General features: G+C 38.7%; 1 protein-coding gene across 36 annotated transcripts in view; it reads right to left on the bottom strand.

Annotated features, from left to right (window-relative positions):
• Nucleotides 1–21,775, bottom strand: part of PTPRD (protein tyrosine phosphatase receptor type D) — a 1,783,257-nt gene that overhangs the window by 147,836 nt on the left and 1,613,646 nt on the right. For 13 of the 36 annotated variants that reach the window (XM_089316625.1, XM_089316627.1, XM_089316722.1 and 10 more), the window contains 5 exons: nt 20,961–20,987; nt 16,261–16,378; nt 7,609–8,196; nt 7,070–7,170; nt 6,004–6,263 (listed from right to left, as the gene is read on the bottom strand). In XM_089316625.1, the coding sequence (XP_089172751.1) occupies nt 6,004–6,263; nt 7,070–7,170; nt 7,609–8,196; nt 16,261–16,378; nt 20,961–20,987 (1,094 nt within the window). The remainder of the gene's footprint in view (nt 1–6,003; nt 6,264–7,069; nt 7,171–7,608; nt 8,197–16,260; nt 16,379–20,960; nt 20,988–21,775) is intronic. The other 23 variants (XM_089316779.1, XM_089316659.1, XM_070051973.2 and 20 more) reach the window with 5 other exon arrangements.

The raw sequence follows: 21,775 nt of genomic DNA on the forward strand, positions 1-21,775 counted from the left end.
TCTTACTATACTAACTTTACTCTCTTAGCATAATGTACTATGTTACTCAGCTATTAAATGGTGAGGTTCCTCAATGTTCTGGCCAAGTACTTCTATGCACGTCCTACTTTTATCCTAGGAGATCTCATTCCAGCTCAGGCATCAGTCATTATCCATGTGCTAATGATTTGTAGATTCATCTCTTTAGCAAGATCTCTCATTTGAATTCCACAGGTTTATACAATTCCTACTTTAAGTCTCCATTTCTGTGCCACCAAAGGACTTCAATTTCACTGTGGTTAAAACGAAACAAATATGACTTTCAAAATAAATGCTCCTTCAATATTATAGCACATCCAATTTAGTGTACCTGCTGGAACCTATCCATAGTGTTAGCATTGATAATCTGCTTTTATTCTGTCCCTCCCTTATACCCCCAATGTAAGGCCAAATCCTTCTGCTTCTAAACACTCTCTCTCCTGAATTCTCTTCTATCCATCTCTACTGCCACCACTCTGGCCCCAATCCATTGTCTCATGCCTAGATTATCACGTTACCCTACTTTCTACCTTGGCTTTAGCTTAATCTAGTCCAGTCTTTTGACATTTTAATTTTGTAATGCAAAACTGATCATGCCATTACAACTTTCAAAAATTACTTAGAGGGATTCTTATTTCTCTTAGGATAAACATCAAAAGGTTTTACAAAACCTAATGGACTCCATCTCTCCATACCTGTGACTTATAGCTTGATGGGTTTTCATTGTACTGATGTACTCTGGTTCATTCTGTTATCAAACCCTTGATTATTCTACTCTACCAGCCTAGAACCTTGTGTAACTCCCATCAAGTTAATACTTCTCTTTCATCATCTATAAGTCCATTTATTATTTTCTTTTTTTATTTTTATTTATTTTTTATATTTTTTAGAGAGAGAGTTAGTTTAGTGAGAGAGAGACAGAGAGAAAGTTCTTCCTTCTGTTGGTTCACTCCCCTAATGGCCGCTACGGCCAGCACTGTGCCAATCCGAAGCCACGAGCCGGGTGCCTCCTCCCGGACTCCCATGTGGGTGCAAGGACCCAAGCACTTGGGCCATCCTCCTCTGCCCTTCCGGGCCACAGCAGAGAGCTGGACTGGAAGAGGAGCAACCGGGACTAGTACCCGGCACCCCAACCGGGACTAGAACCTGGGGTGCCGGCGCTGCAGGCAGAGGATTAGCCAAGTGAGCCACGGCACCAGCCCATTTATTGTTTTCTAAGTGAAACCTTCACTGACAAGATTAATTACTTCTATTAGATGGCTTCAAAAGACCATTTTTAGCCTTTAATTTTCTTAGACCATTTCAGATATGTTTACATATATAGAAAATATTACTATCACACAAGTACCATGTCCTTGATATTTGCTTAATTTTGCCATTTTATTAATAATTTTTCCAGTGGAAGGTTATCTGACTGGTAAGTCAGGGGCCATGTTTCTCCTCTAAATTAGGGAGTCAGCTATATTTGGGGGTCCTTTGTCTCCAAAGATTTTCCAACTTTTGGTTTCATCAAGCTTTATCTCCTTTCTTCAAACCAGCAATGGCATTCACCAATAATTTACAGAAAATAAAACTCCTTACTGCAAAAGTTCTTTCATTTGCCAGCTACTGATGACCCTCACTTTAATCTCATGTGACATGTATGAAGGTAAGATGATTCAGATAAAAGGAGTGAAATGGAGAACTAAAAATGTGCCCTACAAATTCATACCAACCACATCGTATGAATTTAAAGAACTTGCTTGAAATGAAAACGAAAATTAAATTGCCTTTGAACATATGTAATCTTTATATATGAGTAAAATTAAACTCTACACTCTGCTTTGATTGTCTGACTCAAGCTCAGAGTTTAGGCTCAAAACATCTTATTAAACATAGAAATCAGCTATTATACTAATAGAAAAATAAATAGCTTCAGAATCAGTATACCTGGAAAGCCCATGGCTATTTATAAAGTAAGCATGTTTTCCCAGTGTATTAGATTTGATTAGGTAAGTTAAACCTAACCTTCAGAATTTTAATTATATTAAGTAAAGTTTTACTAATTTCATTTAATATGTTATCATCAAGGGGCCCAGCTCCATAATTATATGAGAAGGTGAGCTCTGGTCTTTGTAGCAGTCCCGCTTCCAATTCAGCCAGGATGTTTTTTATCAGCAGGCCGGTAGTACTCTCAAATTCTTTATTTGGGAAGTCAAAACCTGCCTCATAGTTTAGTGCTGAATGGCATTCCTTGCATAATTTTTTCATTTTATTTGTATGGTCATCTGTGTGTATACTGTTTGAGTCAAATTAATTTACTCAAGGAAAACCACACCAGATTGTATACTCTTTCCAGTTTCTATGCTTAGATTAAGGCTTATGAATCATTTCAGATGTGTGTTGTCAGGCAAGTTACTTAATTGTTTTAAGCCTCCTTTCCCTCATTTGTAAAACAGCAAAATGACAATGCTGATTTGTGGGAAGCATCTGCATTCAACTGGCTTCTAAATTCTTACTGCCTTATAACATTTGACACATATGTCTGTGGTCTGTCCACACAGCGTGCTAATCACATCGGGTGCTGAGTTTTGTCTGGGGCAATTCTGTTCAAGTTTACTTTGTGGGCAGTTCTTAATTGGTTAGTAATTGTTCTAGAAAAAAAATATCCTGGTTTGTCCAATAATCTATGGTCACAGGGGCAGGGTGTGGTTCAGAATGCGGGCTCTGAAGACATGCCTAGATCCAAATCATTCATCTCTGGTTCTGAGATTCTGCATTGGGGCATTGTTCTTGTGAGGATGGCATCAGTTAATGTGTATAACATTCTTTGAATAAGGCCTTATAAGCCCTCTGTGTTAATAATAATTATCAGCACCAACTTTATGAGCTTGGCCAGGCCTCGGAGTATCTGTCTGGGCCTCACGTTACTCTTCCATAAACGGGAAGAATACCTACATCACAGTGTTATGGCAAGGCCTAAGTAAATCCAGCTAACATCTTCTGTAAACTGTAAAACGTTATACAAACTGCATGTATTACTGCATCAGTTGACAAACGTGGTGCTCATGAAATGTCTACCAGTCGTACACAGATTTTATGAAGCAACAAGTCAAGCTTGCACAGAAATCTTCTTTTCTAAAAGAAGAAAAAGCACAGACTCTAAAAGTCAAATTAGTGAGACTAAAGAAGTTTTCCATTTCATAAGGCTCTGATTCTTCATTTCCATTTTTTATAAACATAAAATGGTTATTGTGGAATTAATTTACATCGGATGCCGTCTGGTAGCTTATTCCTTTAGTACAATCTGTGTGATTCTTTTCTTTTTTTAACTACCTAGAGTAAAAGTCTGTTCTCTAAAGTCACAGAAGTTCCCTCTGTCATCACTACTTGCTTCTAAAGAACGATGGCTTTGCTAGACTTTCTGATTTGGCACTCTGCCCCTTACATCTATTCAAACAGACGGTTGAAGCATTACAGAACTCCTGGTACCATAACTGTGGGACCCTCAAGGCTGGGTCCGGAGGAATTTAGCCTTTCCTTTGGGGAGATTCTCTGCTTCCTCACACAAAAATACAAGGATACCAAGTGTGGAAGAATATGCAGGCAAAACAGCTATGTCTCCAATATATTTATAAGAAACATTTTTTTAAGGTGGTAAGGGGCTAGCCAATAAATTTAACTGAAAATGAGAAAAAAAAAAAAGGTTTCTGTTAGTAAACAAAGTGGCCTTCAATCACCAAAATTGCATTTTGCTGGAAAACAGGAAGCACTTTTTTTTTTTTTTTCAGATTGCTTTCATCTAAGTATAGTTAATATTCCGCCCACAGTTTTGGAATGAGTTGTTTCCTCTCTTCATTTTCCCCATAGAATACTGAACAAAAAGCTACCATCTTTTCTAATCGCTAGTTTGTTATTACTGAGAATGGTGTATCATTCTTTAGAGTTTCTTGTTAATATTTGATCTGGCCACACTAGAAGGCAGGAAGGGTAACTTTATCCTATTACTCCTTTAAGAAGTCCAGTAAATGAACATTATCCAAAACTTTCACTAACAGATTTGCCTTTCATTTCCTATGGTTGTGACACTGTTCCCATTCAAGCACTTCCCTACTTTAGCCTTTTGCTCATTCCCCCCCCCCCCCCAGAGTGGCTAGAATATGTTTCTAGGAATCATTCATTTTTAGGAAACATTCATTTTTAGGAAACACATTTTTCCATAATTTCTGCTTCATAATGGTGTTTTCTCTTTGTTAAAAAAGTTTCATCCCTTTTTCCTGAATCCCATTTGAAATATAAGAGAAGGAAATACATAAACGAAAGAGAAAAATTGAAGAAGTTAAAGAACAACTCTAAAATATAGAATGCATTCTGCAACATTCTCAACTCATTTAGAAACCGGAAAATGAGACTCAAGTTTGCCACTAGTGGATTAAAAATGCCAATTCCCAATGAAAGATTATACATTTTACCAACACAATTAGTTGAAAAATCTCTAAAGATCATTTGCATATAACTAAACGTAAGTTTGGAAAAATGAATTAACAGTAAATGCTGTAGACTATATGATACTACATGATATGATATAGATGCTCTATGTAGAGTATGATACTATTTTCATCTTTGAACAGCTCTGTCCCTAAAGACTTACATCTTATATATAGAATATGTATATATGTATATGTTATTGTCTAGATCTTTTCCCTGTCCCTTCATTGCTTGGAACTTTTTCACCTTTCGTTAATCTTCTGCATTCGTCAAGACTCAGATATCAGATCAAGACTCAGATATCAGCTCTTTCTGAATGCCTCCCCTGACAACCAATTTGGGTTAAAACTCGAATTTTGTATTTCTGCAGTACCTGGCACTACTCACCCCATTATGATAGTCACATTATCTATTTCCTGTATCTGTTTACTGTAAGGCAGGGCTTTATCTCAGTCACCTATTCGCAGACATAGTACTCTTGATACAGTGTGCACAGACCATGCGTTTGTTGAGTGCAAGCTGACGGTCTTAATGGAGAGGAAAGAGGTGGATGAATGACTAGTGTGAGTCTTCTCTTGCTGCTGCACCAACACACTTATTCCAAGAGTCTCCAAAGAATTCTTAGAAAATGGAGCTAAAAGATATGTTTACTTTGGTGTAAAATATGATAACTTTAATTTCATCTTTCCATGAGCATCTGCCTAAATAGTTGTCTTCCCATCCCCACTCCTGTGGACCAGCTAACTTCTTGTCATTCTTTTAAGCCTCCACTTAGATGTCACTTTCTCCAAGACCTTTACCCTGTATTACTAAATGGAAACCATATATTTTACAAAATACTCCCCAGGGTCTACCACAGTACTTGTAACTTGTAATGTAACAAGTCTTGGTGAAAACATACTCTTGTTTTCTTTTGATTATCCAATCAATCAACTATGTGTATTTGGAGAAACTACTTAACTGACTGGAGTTCATTTTTCATTTCAGGTCCATTGGCTTCTACACTGTGCTCTATCCAGACCAGGAAACCTGTATTTTGTAATGCTTGTGATTTTATTCCAATGTTATTTTGAACTCTTAACATGTTGATACTTTTCCTATTTTTCATTACACATATATAACAATAGAATCATACACTATTTTATTAATCTAATTTTCCAAGGTTTCTTCTAACTTTATAGCACTTTGTAAGACTTCTGCATAGGTATAATAGATGTATCAAATGTTAAGAGTAAATTATTCCATGTACTATGCAATAGAATACTTTCTAATAAGGACCATGATCTATTTGTCTATCTCCTCTAAGTAATACTGTTCCTGGAACACATAAAAACCCAGTGTCAAATGAATAATACTGTGTCTTACAATGAACATCAGAACAGAGTACAACAGAGCTTGGATAGCAGAACTATAAGCCTAGATTCAGCACTGTGTTATTATAGCCACTACAAACACTGAGATGTAACTCTTTGTTTACCTGCATCTTTCCCTTCAGCCCTATGTCACCAACTAACTTACTTTATATTCTCATTTGCAGGAACTTCAGGCAGTTGCACAGTAATCATGCCATCCAGATTGGTCTTCCCAATGAAGGCAGGCTTGGTCCGTAGCACATCTGGTGCAGTCTTTGCTGTTACCCGGTGCTGCAGCCCGCCGGCACTGTTTCCACGATTTGTAAGCACAAATGAATACGACTTCTCAGGCTTCAGGTTGACAATCAACTTCTGTGTGGCTCGGCCATCCACTTCTTCTACCATTTTCCCATCATCATAAAGAATCTAAGAAGATATAACCAATCAAAGCTTGGTATTCAAAGAGCCAAAATATACCTTCTAAAATAATATGTACTTGCTAAAGGAAAAATAAAGTCAGTTCTAATTTTGGGTGATTCTTGAGCTCAAAAGTGTCCACGATTCCAGACATTGCATCAGTTTTCCTGTCAGCCCTTAACTGTGTCATGATTTAACGTCTCTAACAAAAATAATCAACAAGGAAATGTACAATACATTTCAATATCTGCCTTGTCAGCTGTATGTGATCTTAATGGAATCTGTACAGAAATATTCTGGCTTTTCAATGTATTATCCACATCAGTTCCTTTCTGAAAATCTAAATTCCTACTCCTAAATGTATTTTTACCTTCAAATTCGGTTTCCCACTCCTTATTTCATAAAGATGTTCTTCTTGCTAATATCTCACAATATGTCTCAATGGCAAAGTAGAGTTTAGAAATGCCAAGAATTCAGACAAATAACCAAATTCAAACTACCATGTAAATTCCACTTTCTGGTGGAAAGACAAAAGCACTTACTTAGATGTAAAAAAGTTTAAGTTCCAGTCAATAGGTAATCTATACGAAAGGTGAGGCCTGTGTTTGAGCTTCTGCTCTTTTAGGTGGGAAGGTCATGCTCTCAAGCAGCAAGCACAATCTCTTACATAAAAGTCACAAATGAGAAGAGCAAGTACGTAATCAAAGCAGTCTGCGCAATCCGCAGCCTACCAAGACGCATCCCCACCCCCCTCCTCCCTCCCCCCTTCCCCCCAGTTTTACTCAGGATATCTTGCAAATTAGAAAACAACTTACTTTGAAAGGCATGGCGGAATTATAATTCTCTGGGATCTCCCAAGACAGCAACACTGAAGTCTTCATTACTGCTTTGACATGAAAATTTTTTGCAAACACTGCTGGAAAAGGAAAGACAGTGTATTTAAACTATTCCTAAAAATACACAGGACCTGTCCTTTTCCAGGATGGACCACAGGGCTTACACTAGATGCTGCCTACTTTGATCAAAAAGAGCAATGTGATTCGCCTACCTGTTTAGAGCATTCATTTTAATACCCCATCCTCATAAAGAGCTCTCTTTTCTCTCCCATTCAGTCAACTCCACTGTGCTCTCCTTACCTGAGGACACTGGGGTGCTGTCAGCCAGACTTGCGTGGCATTCTATAACTCAAATCTAAGGCATCCAAAACGTATGAAGTTTTACATACATTACCTTTGTGTTTTTGCTGAACCTATTAATGTGAATGGGCCGATCAGTTATTTATAGCTTCAAAATACTCAATTCCAAAGATCGACATTCCTTTAAAGGAGGAAGGCCGTAAGCAGACAAATCCTACCTTGATCCACAGGCAGTGTCCTGAACTGGACACTGGGACTATATGGCCCGGGCCCTTTGCTCGTGTGAGCACGTACTTTTACATCATATGTGGTATCTGGTTTTAAGCCAGTGAGTGTCATAGTGGTGTCAGCTGGAACAATAAGCTGCTCCATTGGAAGAAGGGGGATGTTGATGTCCCTATAGAGAAGGGTGTACTTGGTGATGATGCCATTTCTCTCTGCCAGGACAGGTGGCTGCCAGGATAGCTGCACAGAGGTTGAAGTGGTGCCTTCTGAGTGGAGGTTTTGAGGGAATCCAGTTGGTACTTCTTCTGGAACAGAGATTTCCTTTACCATCTCCTCCCCGAAGCCCACTTTGTTCCTGGCTGAGAGCCTGAACACATAAGATGCTCCTTTGTGGATGTCTGTGGCTGTAAAATGATCTTCTTTTTCAGAGAACTCAAGAGTAGTGAGCAGCTCCATATCTTTGCGGCCAAATTTTAGACGGTAGCCTTGAAGGGGTCCAAATGTGTCCACGGGAGGGTGCCACTGAATGAGGGCAGTATTCATCTGTGTGTGGTTAATCACAAGCCGGGGTTTCCCTGGAACTGGAACACACAGGAGGGACTGGTAAGACAAACCAGTAGAGATTCACATTTCAGTCATTTCCAAGTGGGAAGCACTACTCCACTGGTGTTCTCATTTCATTATTTCCAAGTGCACCCTCAAAACAAACAACTGGGGCTGGAGTTCTGCCACCAGTGTTGTCAGCATCCCACGTGGGTACCAGTTCACGTCTCGGCTGTTCCACTTCTAAATCCAGTTCCCTGCCAATGGCCTGGGAAAAGCAGTGGAACATGGTCCAAGTCCTTGGGGCCCTGTTCCCATGTGGGAGACCGTGATGAAGTTCCTGGCATTAGCCTGACCATTTTGGCCATATGGGAAGTGAACCAGCAGATGGAAACTCTCTCTCTCTCCCTCTCTCCCTCCTTCCCTCCATCTGTAATTTTGACTTTCAAATAAACTTTTAAACAAATAAATAAACCGATAAAAACAAGCAACAATGCTTGACCTATATACTTTCAAGGAAATATACTCCTTCTCTTACTTTATTAAGGCATGTGCAGACACTAAAATTCGATAGCAGAAAATATGAATTATTGAAACAATTTAAAGGAAAATATTTCCCTATTTTAAACTTGTACACTCAAAGGTTGATGCCACAAAGAAATTAATCAGAATAAAGATTAGCCAATTAGCTATAGCCAATATGAATAATAAGTATAAGGATCATTTGTTTATTATGTGCAGTATATCAGATGTGGTACTAAGTGTATTGTATGTAGTATCTCATTTGACTTATATTCCTCATTCCTCAGTATGTGCTTTGATTAGCTTTTAAAATCTCAATTTTCTATAATAAACAAATGAATCTCAGAGGGGCATATAAACATTCAAGGTCAAGTGACTAGTAAGGTGAGACAACTGCCAGGCAGTCCCAACTCTGGTCAATACATTGCTTAACATTTAACTCTGTCCTTAAGTTGCTTATAAATTAAATTTTTAAAACTACAAAATAATGTTGCTTTGAGTTAGCATGGATCTAATTTATACTACTGTTTTATTTTTATTATCCACATCAGTCATTCTTGTTACATTCTTCATCTGTAAAATGGGTATTATATTAAGACATGTCACATTGTTGTAACTATTAAATGAAGAAATATATGTAAAAGTCTCTGAAAAATGTTTTATATTACATTAATATTAACCATAATTATTAATAATCAGAATCAGCTTTTTGTGGTCAGGAGATAATTTCCCATGAACATGGATTACTTATAATTTGCTCATTCAATTAATGATTACAGATACATTTTTTTAATGGACAGAAGTTATCTGGAATCTACAGAGAAAGGCAATGATAAAAGCACAGAGTCAGTGTCTTCTTTGGGAATGATTCAAAGGCAGGGAGAGTAGCATCAGAATCAAAACCAAACCAAAGAGGACAAAAGGTCATAGCAAGGAAAGGAAGCTTACAGAAATGGGAGACAGGCCACGAACAACAGCATCATGGGAATGTAGGTAAAGGAAAAAATACCCGGAAATAGAATGAGGCAATACATAAAATATTAACCTCAGATCCATTTGATCAATTTCTTCATTTCCTATTTCAGAAAGTTGGGATGCATATGGAGATGCGCTCTCCCTGAGAGCACATTCATGTAGACAGTTACAGCCTTAATTAATTTGGTAACAGTTTTGTTTCACATGCTGAGTAAACTCGTAGTAAGTTTACATAACTCAGTTAATCTACAATGTATGAAAAACAGAGGTCCCTGAAGTTCATATGGCAATAATATACATGTGTGATTGTTTCCCAGGGAAAAAAATGCATCAGAATCTTAACAACCAACTAACAGACTCTCAGAAAACAATCCATTAATACATAACTAGGAGACTGCTTGAATTATTCATTTGTTTTTACTATGATATTTACAATAATTTTAATTTTAAAACAGCACTTGAAGGTAGACATTGGCAGACATCCTCATTGCCCCTTTATGTGTGTACAGCATTTACATGGTGAGCCCATTAAAATGCCAGAGATGGTGCCAAGGATTAAAGTACTTGAATCTCTGCTGAGAAAAACCCATGGTGTGACAGGGCTTTCAGTAAAGAATATATCTGGAAGTAAATGTAACTCAGTTCAAACTGCTGGCTGGAAATATAACTACGAAATTTCAGGTTCTCTAGGAACAATACATCTTTTTAAATATAGGTATTAAAATTGCCCCAAATTCTCATTCAATGGATTTGTGCAACAGTATATACATTGAGTGTCTTGTTTCTCTGTGATGCATGGAAAGTTAGGATAAATAAAAATACTTTTAAATTTTTTGGTATAAATCATAAATACAGATTGTATTCTAATAATAATTGCTAGCTCTGAGTATGTTTTTCTATCTGGTGTTATACTTTATAATATTGTTATGGTACAAATTTGGAGAGACACAATGGACTGGTAAATTCTGAGGTAAAAATCCCAGTAAGTTTATGAAAATGTAATGTATTCTTCTGTGGGAGTCAAAGCTTGTTTTGGAATAAGGTCTTTTGTTTCTGATGCTGACTTGCCCTTTCTCATTGGAGGATTTAAGGCTTGTGGGCTTTGAGGGCTTGAAAGCATGATATCAAGTTACACTCTGGAAGTAAGAACGTCAGCACTGACCTACTGACTCTTACTGCTGTGCCAGAATATCTCAGTCTGCCCACCAAAGTCATCCCTTCTGTGGGCAGAGATTAGCTAGGCTCACAAACTGGTAGACAACCGATCTGGAAGCACCCAGAAGCACAAGTAAAGAATTCAATAAAGACGTGAATGCTCAGTTAGCTAGACAAAGAACTCCCAATATTAAACTCTCAAGGGATGCTGGCCACATGAAGGAATGCCTAAAAATCTCCACAAACGTGAGAATGATGAAAATGATAGATGCACTACTTTAAATATGTTATGGGTAGATGGTGGTATCTCCTCCAGGGGACAAAATATAGGATTAAAAAAAGAGAAAAGGAACACTAAGAGTTCTGCATCACTGCATATACCATTAAAAAGAGTTCTCCAAGGGCCTGCTTTGTGGTCTAGTAGGCTAAGCTTCCACCTGTGGCACCGGCATCCCATATGGGTGCCAGTTCATGTCCCGGCTCCCCTCTTCCGATCCGGTTCACTGCTGGGAAAGCAGTGGAAGATGGCCCAACTGCTAGGGCCCCTGCACCAGCATGGGAGACCTAAAGGAGGCTCCTAGCTCCTGGCTTTGGATCAGTCCAGCTCCAGCCATTGAGGCCATATAGGGAATGAAGCAGCAGATGGAAGACCTGCCTCTCTCTCAAAGAAGCAAATAAAGGCCGGCGCCGCGGCTCACTAGGCTAATCCTCCGCCTAGCGGCGCCGGCACACCGGGTTCTAGTCCCGGTCGGGGCACCGGATTCTGTCCCGGTTGCCCCTCTTCCAGGCCAGCCCTCTGCTGTGGCCCAGGAGTGCAGTGGAGGATGGCCCAAGTCCTTGGGCCCTGCACCCCATGGGAGACCAGGAAAAGCACCTGGCTCCTGGCTCCTGCCATCGGATCGGTGCGGTGCGCCGGCCGCAGCGCGCCGGCCGCGGCGGCCATTGGAGGGTGAACCAACGGCAAAGGAAGACCTTTCTCTCTGTCTCTCTCTCTCACTGTCCACTCTGCCTGTCAAAAAAAAAAAAAAAAAAAAAAAAAAAGAAGCAAATAAAAAATCTTAAAAAAAAAAAGAGCTTTTCAAAATTCTACATATTGATAACAGATCCCCTTTGATTTCTTGTTTCCAGAAATTCTATGTATAAACATTTACCAGTTATTTATTTTGTGCAGTATTTGTTCACTGGCACATGGATTGAGTAGAAAAGTAAAGATGGACACAGAAGGGTCCTTGTCCTCTAACACATGAATAGTCTAGCTGGAAAAATGAAGTGTTGCAGCATATGATGTTATACATGGAGAGTGTGTGTGTGTATGTGTGTGTGTATGGTTATTGTACGGTCTACTTTTGAAGGCTGTATCAGCAGTATGGTCAACATTTCGACTTATTCCAGCACTGCAGCTTGAGGAAAGAGTATTAAATAATTACTCCAAAGAGCTTGGAGGTTATTTTTGGCTGTATGTTAGTTAGCATATTGGAAGAAACAAGAGAGTCCAGCCGCAAAGGAAATAAACTAACCCTAATTTATATCATGACTTATACATTCTTCTCTCCTTTGCACTTTGAATTCTTCTTATTTCCTTATAGTCTTATTCCCTCTTGAACATCCCAGAGGACTTCAGAAATGGCCCATATTTGCAGCTTCCCTTTATTACTTCTAGTCAGTAGTAATCATGAGAGACTGACCAAGGCACTCGTTCCCAATGGCCCTAAATGTAACCTTACTTTAACCTAGTACCAAAACGGCAACAATCATAATTAACTGGTTAAAACCCACTATTGCCAAATTATCTAGGCCACAGACATCATTTGATCAGCCTTAAACTAGCAAGGTAGTACTGAAAGTCATGCAAACATATACAGAAAATCTCAAGTCAATGAATTCTCTGGATGCCTTAAACCTCAAGATCTTAGGAGGTACACCAATGGTCAAAATTCAAAGTATTAACAAATAAAGTGGAAACATCAAAGAAGCATTAAAACATAAGAGCCAACATTTTACTCCAAACCATCGTTCACATTACATATCTACAAAACAGATTATCTTAAATTACGACAAATACTTTATTTCAATGATATTATTGTTTACATGTTCTAGAAGCAATGCTGAATGAAAAAATATATTCCATAATTAGGAATTTTACTACTGAAATAAAATTTCATGAGAATTCCTGAATTCACCATGGGAACTATAACCAAATACTTCTGTGTAACTGTGGTTACTGGAAGTCCACATCTGTGAGAAAAACTCAGAAATTCTCTACATTAATATAAATGCATAAGAATTTTTTGGTAATAGTATACAAAAAAGAAAACTAACATGTTCACTAATTGCATAGGTATACACCATGACTAAGGAATGGTGTTTGGTAGATTAGCAGCAGAGGAAAACTAAAATTTTCCTCTTACTGGAATTTCAACTGGATTCTCCCACTTTTATCCCAGGCTTACTGGGTGGACTTCTAGAAAGTAAATTTTCAGGCATCTAAGATGTAACCATTTACTATCTCAGTAGTCAAGACTCTACTGATTAAGAAACATGTGAAACTGAATGAAAATTCCCAAGTATTCTTTTGGAGAGTAAATCCCACAATTCTTTAAAACAAAACAAAACAAAACAAAACAAAACAAAAAAACAACAACAAAACTTGTATAAAGCCTGTATGATGACTTAACAGTGATGAGCTGGACTTAGTGACATTAAAACAGACAAAACTTACACCTTTTTCTAGGATCTGGTAACTCTTGGTCACAAATGTTCTACTTTGCCTTCTTATTACATAGCCTTCCTCTTATAGACAATAGGAGTTTGATGTTTTGTGTAGGCTATTCTGGGCTTATCAAGACATCATTGTAGGGGCCCGTATGGCAAAGAACGCTAAGCTGCTGCCTCCAAAGCTCACATCGTATACCTGAGCATGGCTTCAGTCATGGCTGCTCTACTTCTGATACCGCTTACGATAATGTGCCTGGGAAGATGGTGGAACATGGTCCAATTAGACAGACCCCTTGCCACCCACATTGGAGACCTGGATGGGAGTCCTGGCTCCTGGCTTCAGCCGGGCCCAGCCCCAACTGATGTGGCCACTTGGGGAGTGAACCAGCAGATGGAAGATTTCTTTCTTTCTGTCTCTCCCTCTCTGTCACTCTGCCTTTCAAAGAAATAAAGTAAAAAAATTTTTAAGACATCATTATAAAGGTGAGTGAAAAGGGGGTATGTGTGGTACAGTGGCTTAAGTTGCCTCTTGGGATGTCTGCATCTCATACAACAGTGTCTGGTTTCAGTCCCTGCTACTCCCAATCTAGCTTTCTTTAATGCATACTGAGAAGGACCATACGATGGCTCAAGTGACTGGGCCTCTGCCTTCTATATGAGAGGCTGAATGGAGTTGCAGCTTCACTTTCAATTCCAGCTTCCTGCTAATGTACAAGGCCCAAGTACTTGGGTCCTTGCCACCCATGTGGAAGACAGATTGATTTCTAAGCTCCTGGAGACCAGCCCAGGTGGTTGTGAACTAGCAGTGGAAGACATGTCTCTCTGTCTCTCTGCCTTTCAAGTACAATGAAACTAAGTAAATAAAGAACTACTAAAACTAACAAAGCTCTCAACATTGCTAGGGTTCCTTTTTAGAAACTTCATTTGTGTTGATAATAGAATATGTATAACTGGATGTATTTTTTAGAAGATTTATGATTTCAAAGGGGGAGAGAAAGATTTTCTATGTGCTTTTTCACTCCCCTGAATGGCCACAATAGGCAGAGCTGTGGCAGGCTAAAACCACAAGGTAGGAGCTTCTTCTGTGTCTCCCACGCTCTTGGGCAGGAGCCCAAGTTCTTGGACCACCTTCTGCTGCTTTCCCAAAGCGTTAGGAGAGAGCTGTAATTGAAGTGGAGCAGAACTCCAGCCAGCGCTCACACTGGATGTCCGCATCTCAGCCCACTACACCACAATGCTGGCCCCTGCACATAGTTTAAAAAAACAAACAAACAAACCCACAGGGACACGTATTGTGGAGTAGTGGGTTGGACTTTGTCATGGCTTTATTCTGGCTCAGCCCTGACTTTTGTGGGTTTTTGAGGGGTGAGCCAGTATATGGAAGGTCTCTGTTTCTCTTTGTATCTCTGCCTTTCAAACAAAGAGAAGTCAGTAAATAAAGGCTAAGGAAAAAGTGTGTGAGCAAAGAAGATCTATTTTCTTCAGTTTGGGATTCAGTCTTTCAGGCTTAGCCTTGGCTACGCTCCAGCAGTGGCTACTTCCATAGGCAGATACTCACCAGGGCATCAGGCCCCTCACTGAATAGGTATCTCCTATTCGGCCACTGAATTAGCTTGATACAATGTTGTTTTTTTTTTTTTTTTAAAGAAAACAACCTCCAAAGATTCTGCCTTAAAGGAGTTTTGCCATCTGTATTCCTGCTGCTTGAGGCAGTTCCAGGTGGCAGGATGTGAGCGAGGCAAATCTTATGACATTTAGACAAATTTGGCAGTGAGCATGGCACCCAGGAGGGCGCTCAGCATCACAGCTGTTCTTTGCTTTATGCCTTTGCGTGGAGGTGTGTTCCTGAAAAGTTGTGTGAGAGGTGATTCGGGGAAAGTAAATCAAAGCATCGTTCCAGTGTTCTACAGGAGCTTGCTAAATACAGGGCTTGGAGGAGGGTCCTTTTGTCATTTCTCTTCATTGACTGGTTTTATACCAGGTCTTCCTTGATGCTGGTTTTTCCTACCATGTCTTACTGAAGAGCAATGGCAGAAGCTTTGGTCCTCAGAACTCAGCAATTTCATAATGTTTAGGCTCACTGTGTTTCTTCATTCTCTTTGCCATTTGCATTTGCTTCTTTGCAATACTCACAGCAGAGGACACAGGGGAGGAAGTGACCGAAACCCCAAACCAGGTGAGCCATGATCTTAGGTCAAAATGGTAGCTCTGAAAGGGTTGGGTGTTGGGGGACGCTGAAGCTGTGTGTGACCTTTCCTGCCCACAGGCTTTCCCTCCACAACTTCACGGGGCTTGCTGCTCCACATCACTCCATTCTCCCCTTCCACATCCTCCCTCTAAGACACCTTCATAGCTCCTAGGGTCTTCCTTATCATTTTCTAACATTTCATTATATAGCCCTTTGTTCAGTTGCTAATGATATAGCTTTCATCAGAAATGAATTTCATAAGGGCAAAGTACGTTTCTGCTTTGATCATTGCTGCATTCTCAGTACTAGGGAAGGTGTGTGACACCTAGTAAATACACAAAAATATTTGCTGAATGACCAATGGAAAAATTTGAACAAAGGGATTACATGGATTTTGGTTTTGGCCCTGAACTAAAAAATACAAGTTAACTCAAAGTCTACTTATTTCTTCTTATTTTATCACAATGAAATAATGATGAAAGCCACCCACACTATTTGGAAAGTCTGTGTTAGCATTCAAGGCACATAAAAGCGCGGACATAATTACCTGCCCCCGTGGTGGACACCAGTTTAGGCTTGCTGCGTGCACCATCTCCTTTGGTGGTGTAGGCTGTGACTGTGAGGGAGTAGGAAGTTTCAGGTTGTAGCCCAGAAATGATCATATCCTGTAATGACACATAGAATAACATTGTTCGACAACATATTACCACCAATGCCCTCAGGGGAACAAGGTCATGCATCTTCTCTCTGTGCATGCTTACAAGTCCCCAGCAGCCATGCTAAGCACTGGGTGTCTCATGCCTGCAGCCCATGCTGCGGAGATCTGTTTTCAAGCTGACACTAAAGTGGGGTCTTCAGGCATCCTAAGAAGCAGTTGTTAAGGACAGTAGTTAAAAACACAAAATCTGGAGCCTTGCCTCCTTAATTCTTGATGTTAAGTCGACCTGTCCTTACTCACAGCTTGGTAATCCAGGGCAAGCCAGTTTAGTTCCCTGTGCCACAATTTCCACTGTAAAATTTTAATTATAATAGGACCCTACAGGGTTATTGGATGATGTAGAGAATTATGCAAGGTAAACTCCTGGAGCTATGCCTGGCTCACAGTGAGCACATCACAAACCAGTTGCGTTTGATGCCAGCAGCACTCTGTACCCTCTGTAGCGTGGCCCACCGAGTGGTGAAAGGACTGAGAGCAATGCAGTCTGTTTTATCACCATGTTAGTATTTTGCCCAATAGTTCATCTGTTAGACTTAAGTATCCTGAAGAACAGGTTTTTCTTAGGACTCTAGGAATTTTCACTGGTTAATTGTATGGAATTATTCCTCACAGAGAACTTGCTGGCTATTTAGTCAGCCAGCCATAAAACTAGACTACAAGTGTACTGAGATCTACCAAATCACTAATTTGTTCTCACATAATTCTAACTACTGAGAGAATGTGAAAAATCACAAAGTATTTCTTAAGCTATGATAGTCAAAGACCAGATGATCTTTGAACTGTTCTTCCACATTGCAGGTTACATGATTCTTTACATTGTACTCAATGTAGTTACTGGTAGTAACTTGCTCTGGTACATGTTTAAATCTACACATATATACATACACACATGTGTGCATGCATACATGTGCGCATTCACACACAGAAATATAAAAATCCTTTTAGATTTTTGGCACAGCTATGGCACTGTCTTCCAAATCTAAAGTCACTGTGTTAAGTAGATTGGTTGGATTGTACAGAATAGAGTAGGGCTTTTTTTAGTTAAGGCTGTAAGAGGAAACAGAGAACTCAGTTGTTGAAACTGATCCCAAATATGATAGCTTTTGACAATGTGTTTTCTCAAAAGAGCAAGAATATTATCATTGTAGAAATACAAGAATTTTAGATACAATTTTGAAATGATGTTGGGAACTATTTGGCTAGATCAACAGTAAGAGACATTTTATTTTACAGAGCTTGGAATGGTTTCACTAACATTGTAAAGGATATAAAAACCAAGGAAACCACCCAAGAACAATATTTTAAATTACAAAATAAAGGCTAAGTATTCCAAAAATTATGATTGGTGAAGGCAACACTACTGTTTCCAAGGTCCTTCTCAGATGGCACTGGACTCCTCTTATAGAACAGGCAAGAGTAACAGAGAAAAGAAGGTTTTGTTCTATCACCAAATGTTGTGGCAAGAAATGCATGTACTCTGAGCCTTCTATGAATTTCTCTTTCATAAAATCGTGGTTCACTCCATGCATCCTTCTTCTTGCTCAGGTTGGTACAGGCTAACAAAAGTACCACCATTTGAAATTGGCAGTTACTTGCAGTTGTATAATCTCAGCTGGCTTCACCTCTATCTGCCATGATTGTATCAACTCTTGGGTTGCATTTTCACTCCTAAAGCTGTGGAAGCACCTCAGTTGTCACAGAAATACGGAGTCAAAAGATAAGTTTGTTTTGGTACAAAATTTTTTGAAACTCATGCAGTCTTTTCAAAATATATATTTTCCAGGAACTTTAATAAAGCTCTCTCATACGCATGTATTTTGAAAATTTCTTCACCAAAATAAACATCTTTTAATTCCACATTCCATAAACTATTTGGAATACACTTTTCTGATGTCACAGTTCCTCATTCTCCTTCACTTCTGCTGTCCCATCTTCAATGCACTTCCCATCCTGTTTGTTAAAAGCTGCAAGGCCTTGGGTTCTGTCATAGTTGCTGGGTCTCTCTATTCCTAGAAAACCTCCATTGTTAAACCTTAAATGATTATTACTGCCATTATCCCAAGTTCATCTCCCATCCTGACTTCTTATCCAGGCCCAGTTTAAATATCTGTTTTCCCAGTACTATCCATCATTACCTCAGTTCAACCTACTAAAATTCACATCACTCCCAGAAGCAGAATCTCCTGTCTTCTGTGTTTAAATGAATGGTAACACACATACACCTTCAGTAATTATGAGCTCTTTGAATTCTTGCCCTTCCTCAAGTTTTTAGCAACTTTTTGTCAATTCTCCCCTTAAAATATTGATCACTTCTATCCTGTTTTTGTCTGTGCTGCCTCAATTCTGGTTGAACTTTTATTTCATGACTTAGTAAAATGCTCAATTTTACTTGTTATCTATTAGGTATTTTTAAAAAAGATTTACTTATTTACTTGAAAGGCAGAGTTACACAGAGGCAGAAGCAGAGAGGTACCTCATCTGTGGGTTCACTCCCCAGATAGCTGCAAGGGCCAGAGTTGCAACCATCTGAGGCGAGGAACCAGGAGCCTCCTCCAGGTCTCCCACATGGATGCAGGGGCCCAAGAGCTTGGGCCGTCTTCTACTGCTTTGCCAGGCCATAGCAGAGAGCTGGATCGGAAATATAGCAGCTGGGACTGGAACTGGCACCCATGGTACCCATATGGGATGGCAGCTCCGCAGGCGGCACAATGCCGGCCCCTATGAGCTATCTTTATACTGCTGAATCTATCCACTAAGTCACTGAAGACACTGACCCATTTAGTAGGTCATGAAATCAATTTAGTCAGTCATGAGCAGTATTTAAACAAAAACAACAAAAGCAAACAGAATAGACTTTTATACAAAATGCTAGAGTTGATCCTGTATTTAAACGTCAAGTGTGGTTTTATTAAACTTTCATTTTACCTGAACACATGTGTGTGCTGAATCATGACAAACAATGTATTTCTTACTGTGTGTCAACACTCTTACAATGTCAGTTCCATGAGAATTGACTCCCTGTATATTTTAAGAGGCTTCTCAAAAAGGGCCCTGTGCGTTGGCAATAGTTATTCATCAAATCAAATAACACCTTCCTTCTAAACTCTATATTATTTATCTTGTTAATATTTTTCTATATTCTTCCACTATTAAGAGTTCAAGACTAATCAGGTTAACACTTCATATTTTTTCAACATTATATAGTAATTTACTTAGCAGCTGTATTTATTCTTCACTACCGTGAAACCTTCCTTTATGTTGAATTTACTAACTCAATGTCACTGACTGCTATTGCTGAATTCATCTTTAAAATATTTTTTCCTTTCAGGCCTAGTGGTTAAGGTGCCTGTTAAGACAGCCATGTCCCACCTCAGAGGGCTAGGGTTCAGCACTTGGCTCCTGACTCCAGCTTCATGACAAAGCAGACCCTACAAGGCAGTAGGTGAGAGTTCAAGTGGTCAGGTTCCTGCCACCCACATGAGAGACCTGGGTGAGTGCTTGACTTCTGACTTTAGCACTAGCCATAGAACCATAGTAGGCATTTGGAGAGTGAATCAGCAAAAAGAAAGCTCTCTCTGTGTCTCTGTGTGTCCTTGTTCTCTCTCTCTCTCTCTCTCTCTGTATCTATGTACCTATGTATCTATATATATACATTTACACACACATGAGGTACATGTTATTATATATGTATATATATAATACATACATGCACATACATACAATTCTTTTTCATTTATTCACTCTCTAGTCACTCCAAAATTCTTTAAAAAGCTTCAGGACCTGTTCTGCTATCCTGAACCACTGTTTATGAATTCCACAGCACTGACACTGTAATTCATTTACTAATGCATTATACATTATTTTAAACAATTTGTTTTCTACATTTCATGGAACTTTTCAGAACTTTGCATTGTTCTTTGCCATCTGGACTGAGTAAACTCCTAGAAAGCAGGTGTTAATATCACGTATCTCCTATAGTTTCTTAATATATAACAGGCTTTCAATAAGTAACATAAACCCCTCACTCACACATATTAAAAACAGACCTCCTTCAGTGAGACATCTTTTACTTCTTGGAATGATCCAGTAAATTTCACCCATATTTGTATGGGCACTTCACAGGATGTCCAGTTTTAGATAATCAGTGCCAGATATATGTTTTACTATATATTAAACACATAATGCTAGAGTAGGATTTTGTAGCAGTCTACATCATATAATTTGATATCTCCAATCTGTGATGCCTCCACTTACAGCATGCCTCCTCTGACTGTGTCATGAGACCAAATTAGTAGCAGCCATCAAAACAAGTATCATGACCCCATTACATTTCTTATGTTATCAGTGGCACCATGCTGATTTCACATAACAAAAACAAACATAAAAAGTGCACCACATAGTAAAGATAATTTGTTAGTTCATGCATCCAAGCAAAATGTTATGATAAACTACAGATAAATGAAAGGGAATCAGAAAAAAACCAAGCATACATAGTCTGTTTTCTGACAAGGCAATCAAACATTACTCACATGTTCAGTAGTATCATCAAATTCCCACTGAATGAGGTTAATGAGGTTGGGGGAGGAGGGACAAAATAAAAAAGAAATGAGGAGAAATTTGTAGCCTATAAAGGCAATGTTGTCTTCCTTACATTAAAATACTGAACCACAAAAGCAATTTATGTATTAAGTACAATAAATTTCCAAAGAACAGAAATATGTTATGCTGCCACCCTCCCTCCCAATTGGGAGGTCAAATTAAATATACTCTATTAGTGTTACCACTAAAAACAGCTAATTTTAAAGAAAATGCTTGGTTCACGGAAGTAATCAATAGTGACTTGTAAAACACTAGATATTTCTAATCATACCCTACTTCATGACATTCATTTTGACTCTTTCCTAGGTTACATAATTAATTCTAGTCTACTATTTAGATTAATATCATTCATTATATTGAAATTTTATATCCTCAATAAAGACCTATGAGATGTAATGAAATTTCAATGAATAATCATGAGGATAAATGAGAAGGGCAAGAAAAAAAAAAAGGAAAATTAGCCATTAATAAAGAAAAGGCAAAGTACACAGAGGAAAACAATAACTACACTAGCAAAGGTAGAATTCACATTCAGTGCATTTGGTATTATGTAACATCATTAACCAGAATATTTCACAATGAAAATTCAGATAAAATTATACTTCTATAAATTTATTTCTATAAAGTAAAAATAGGTAAGGACTGGTTGTCATACTGCTTTCTTTTTTATAATTACAGAATTATAAATAAAATATACCAGATAGAGTTTATTAATATTATTGTATGAGAAATTCCTACTTTCTAT

Source organism: Oryctolagus cuniculus, chromosome 1 (genome assembly GCF_051225735.1).
Source record: "Oryctolagus cuniculus isolate XC-2025 breed Fujian yellow rabbit chromosome 1, ASM5122573v1, whole genome shotgun sequence".
Lineage (NCBI taxonomy): Eukaryota > Metazoa > Chordata > Mammalia > Lagomorpha > Leporidae > Oryctolagus > Oryctolagus cuniculus.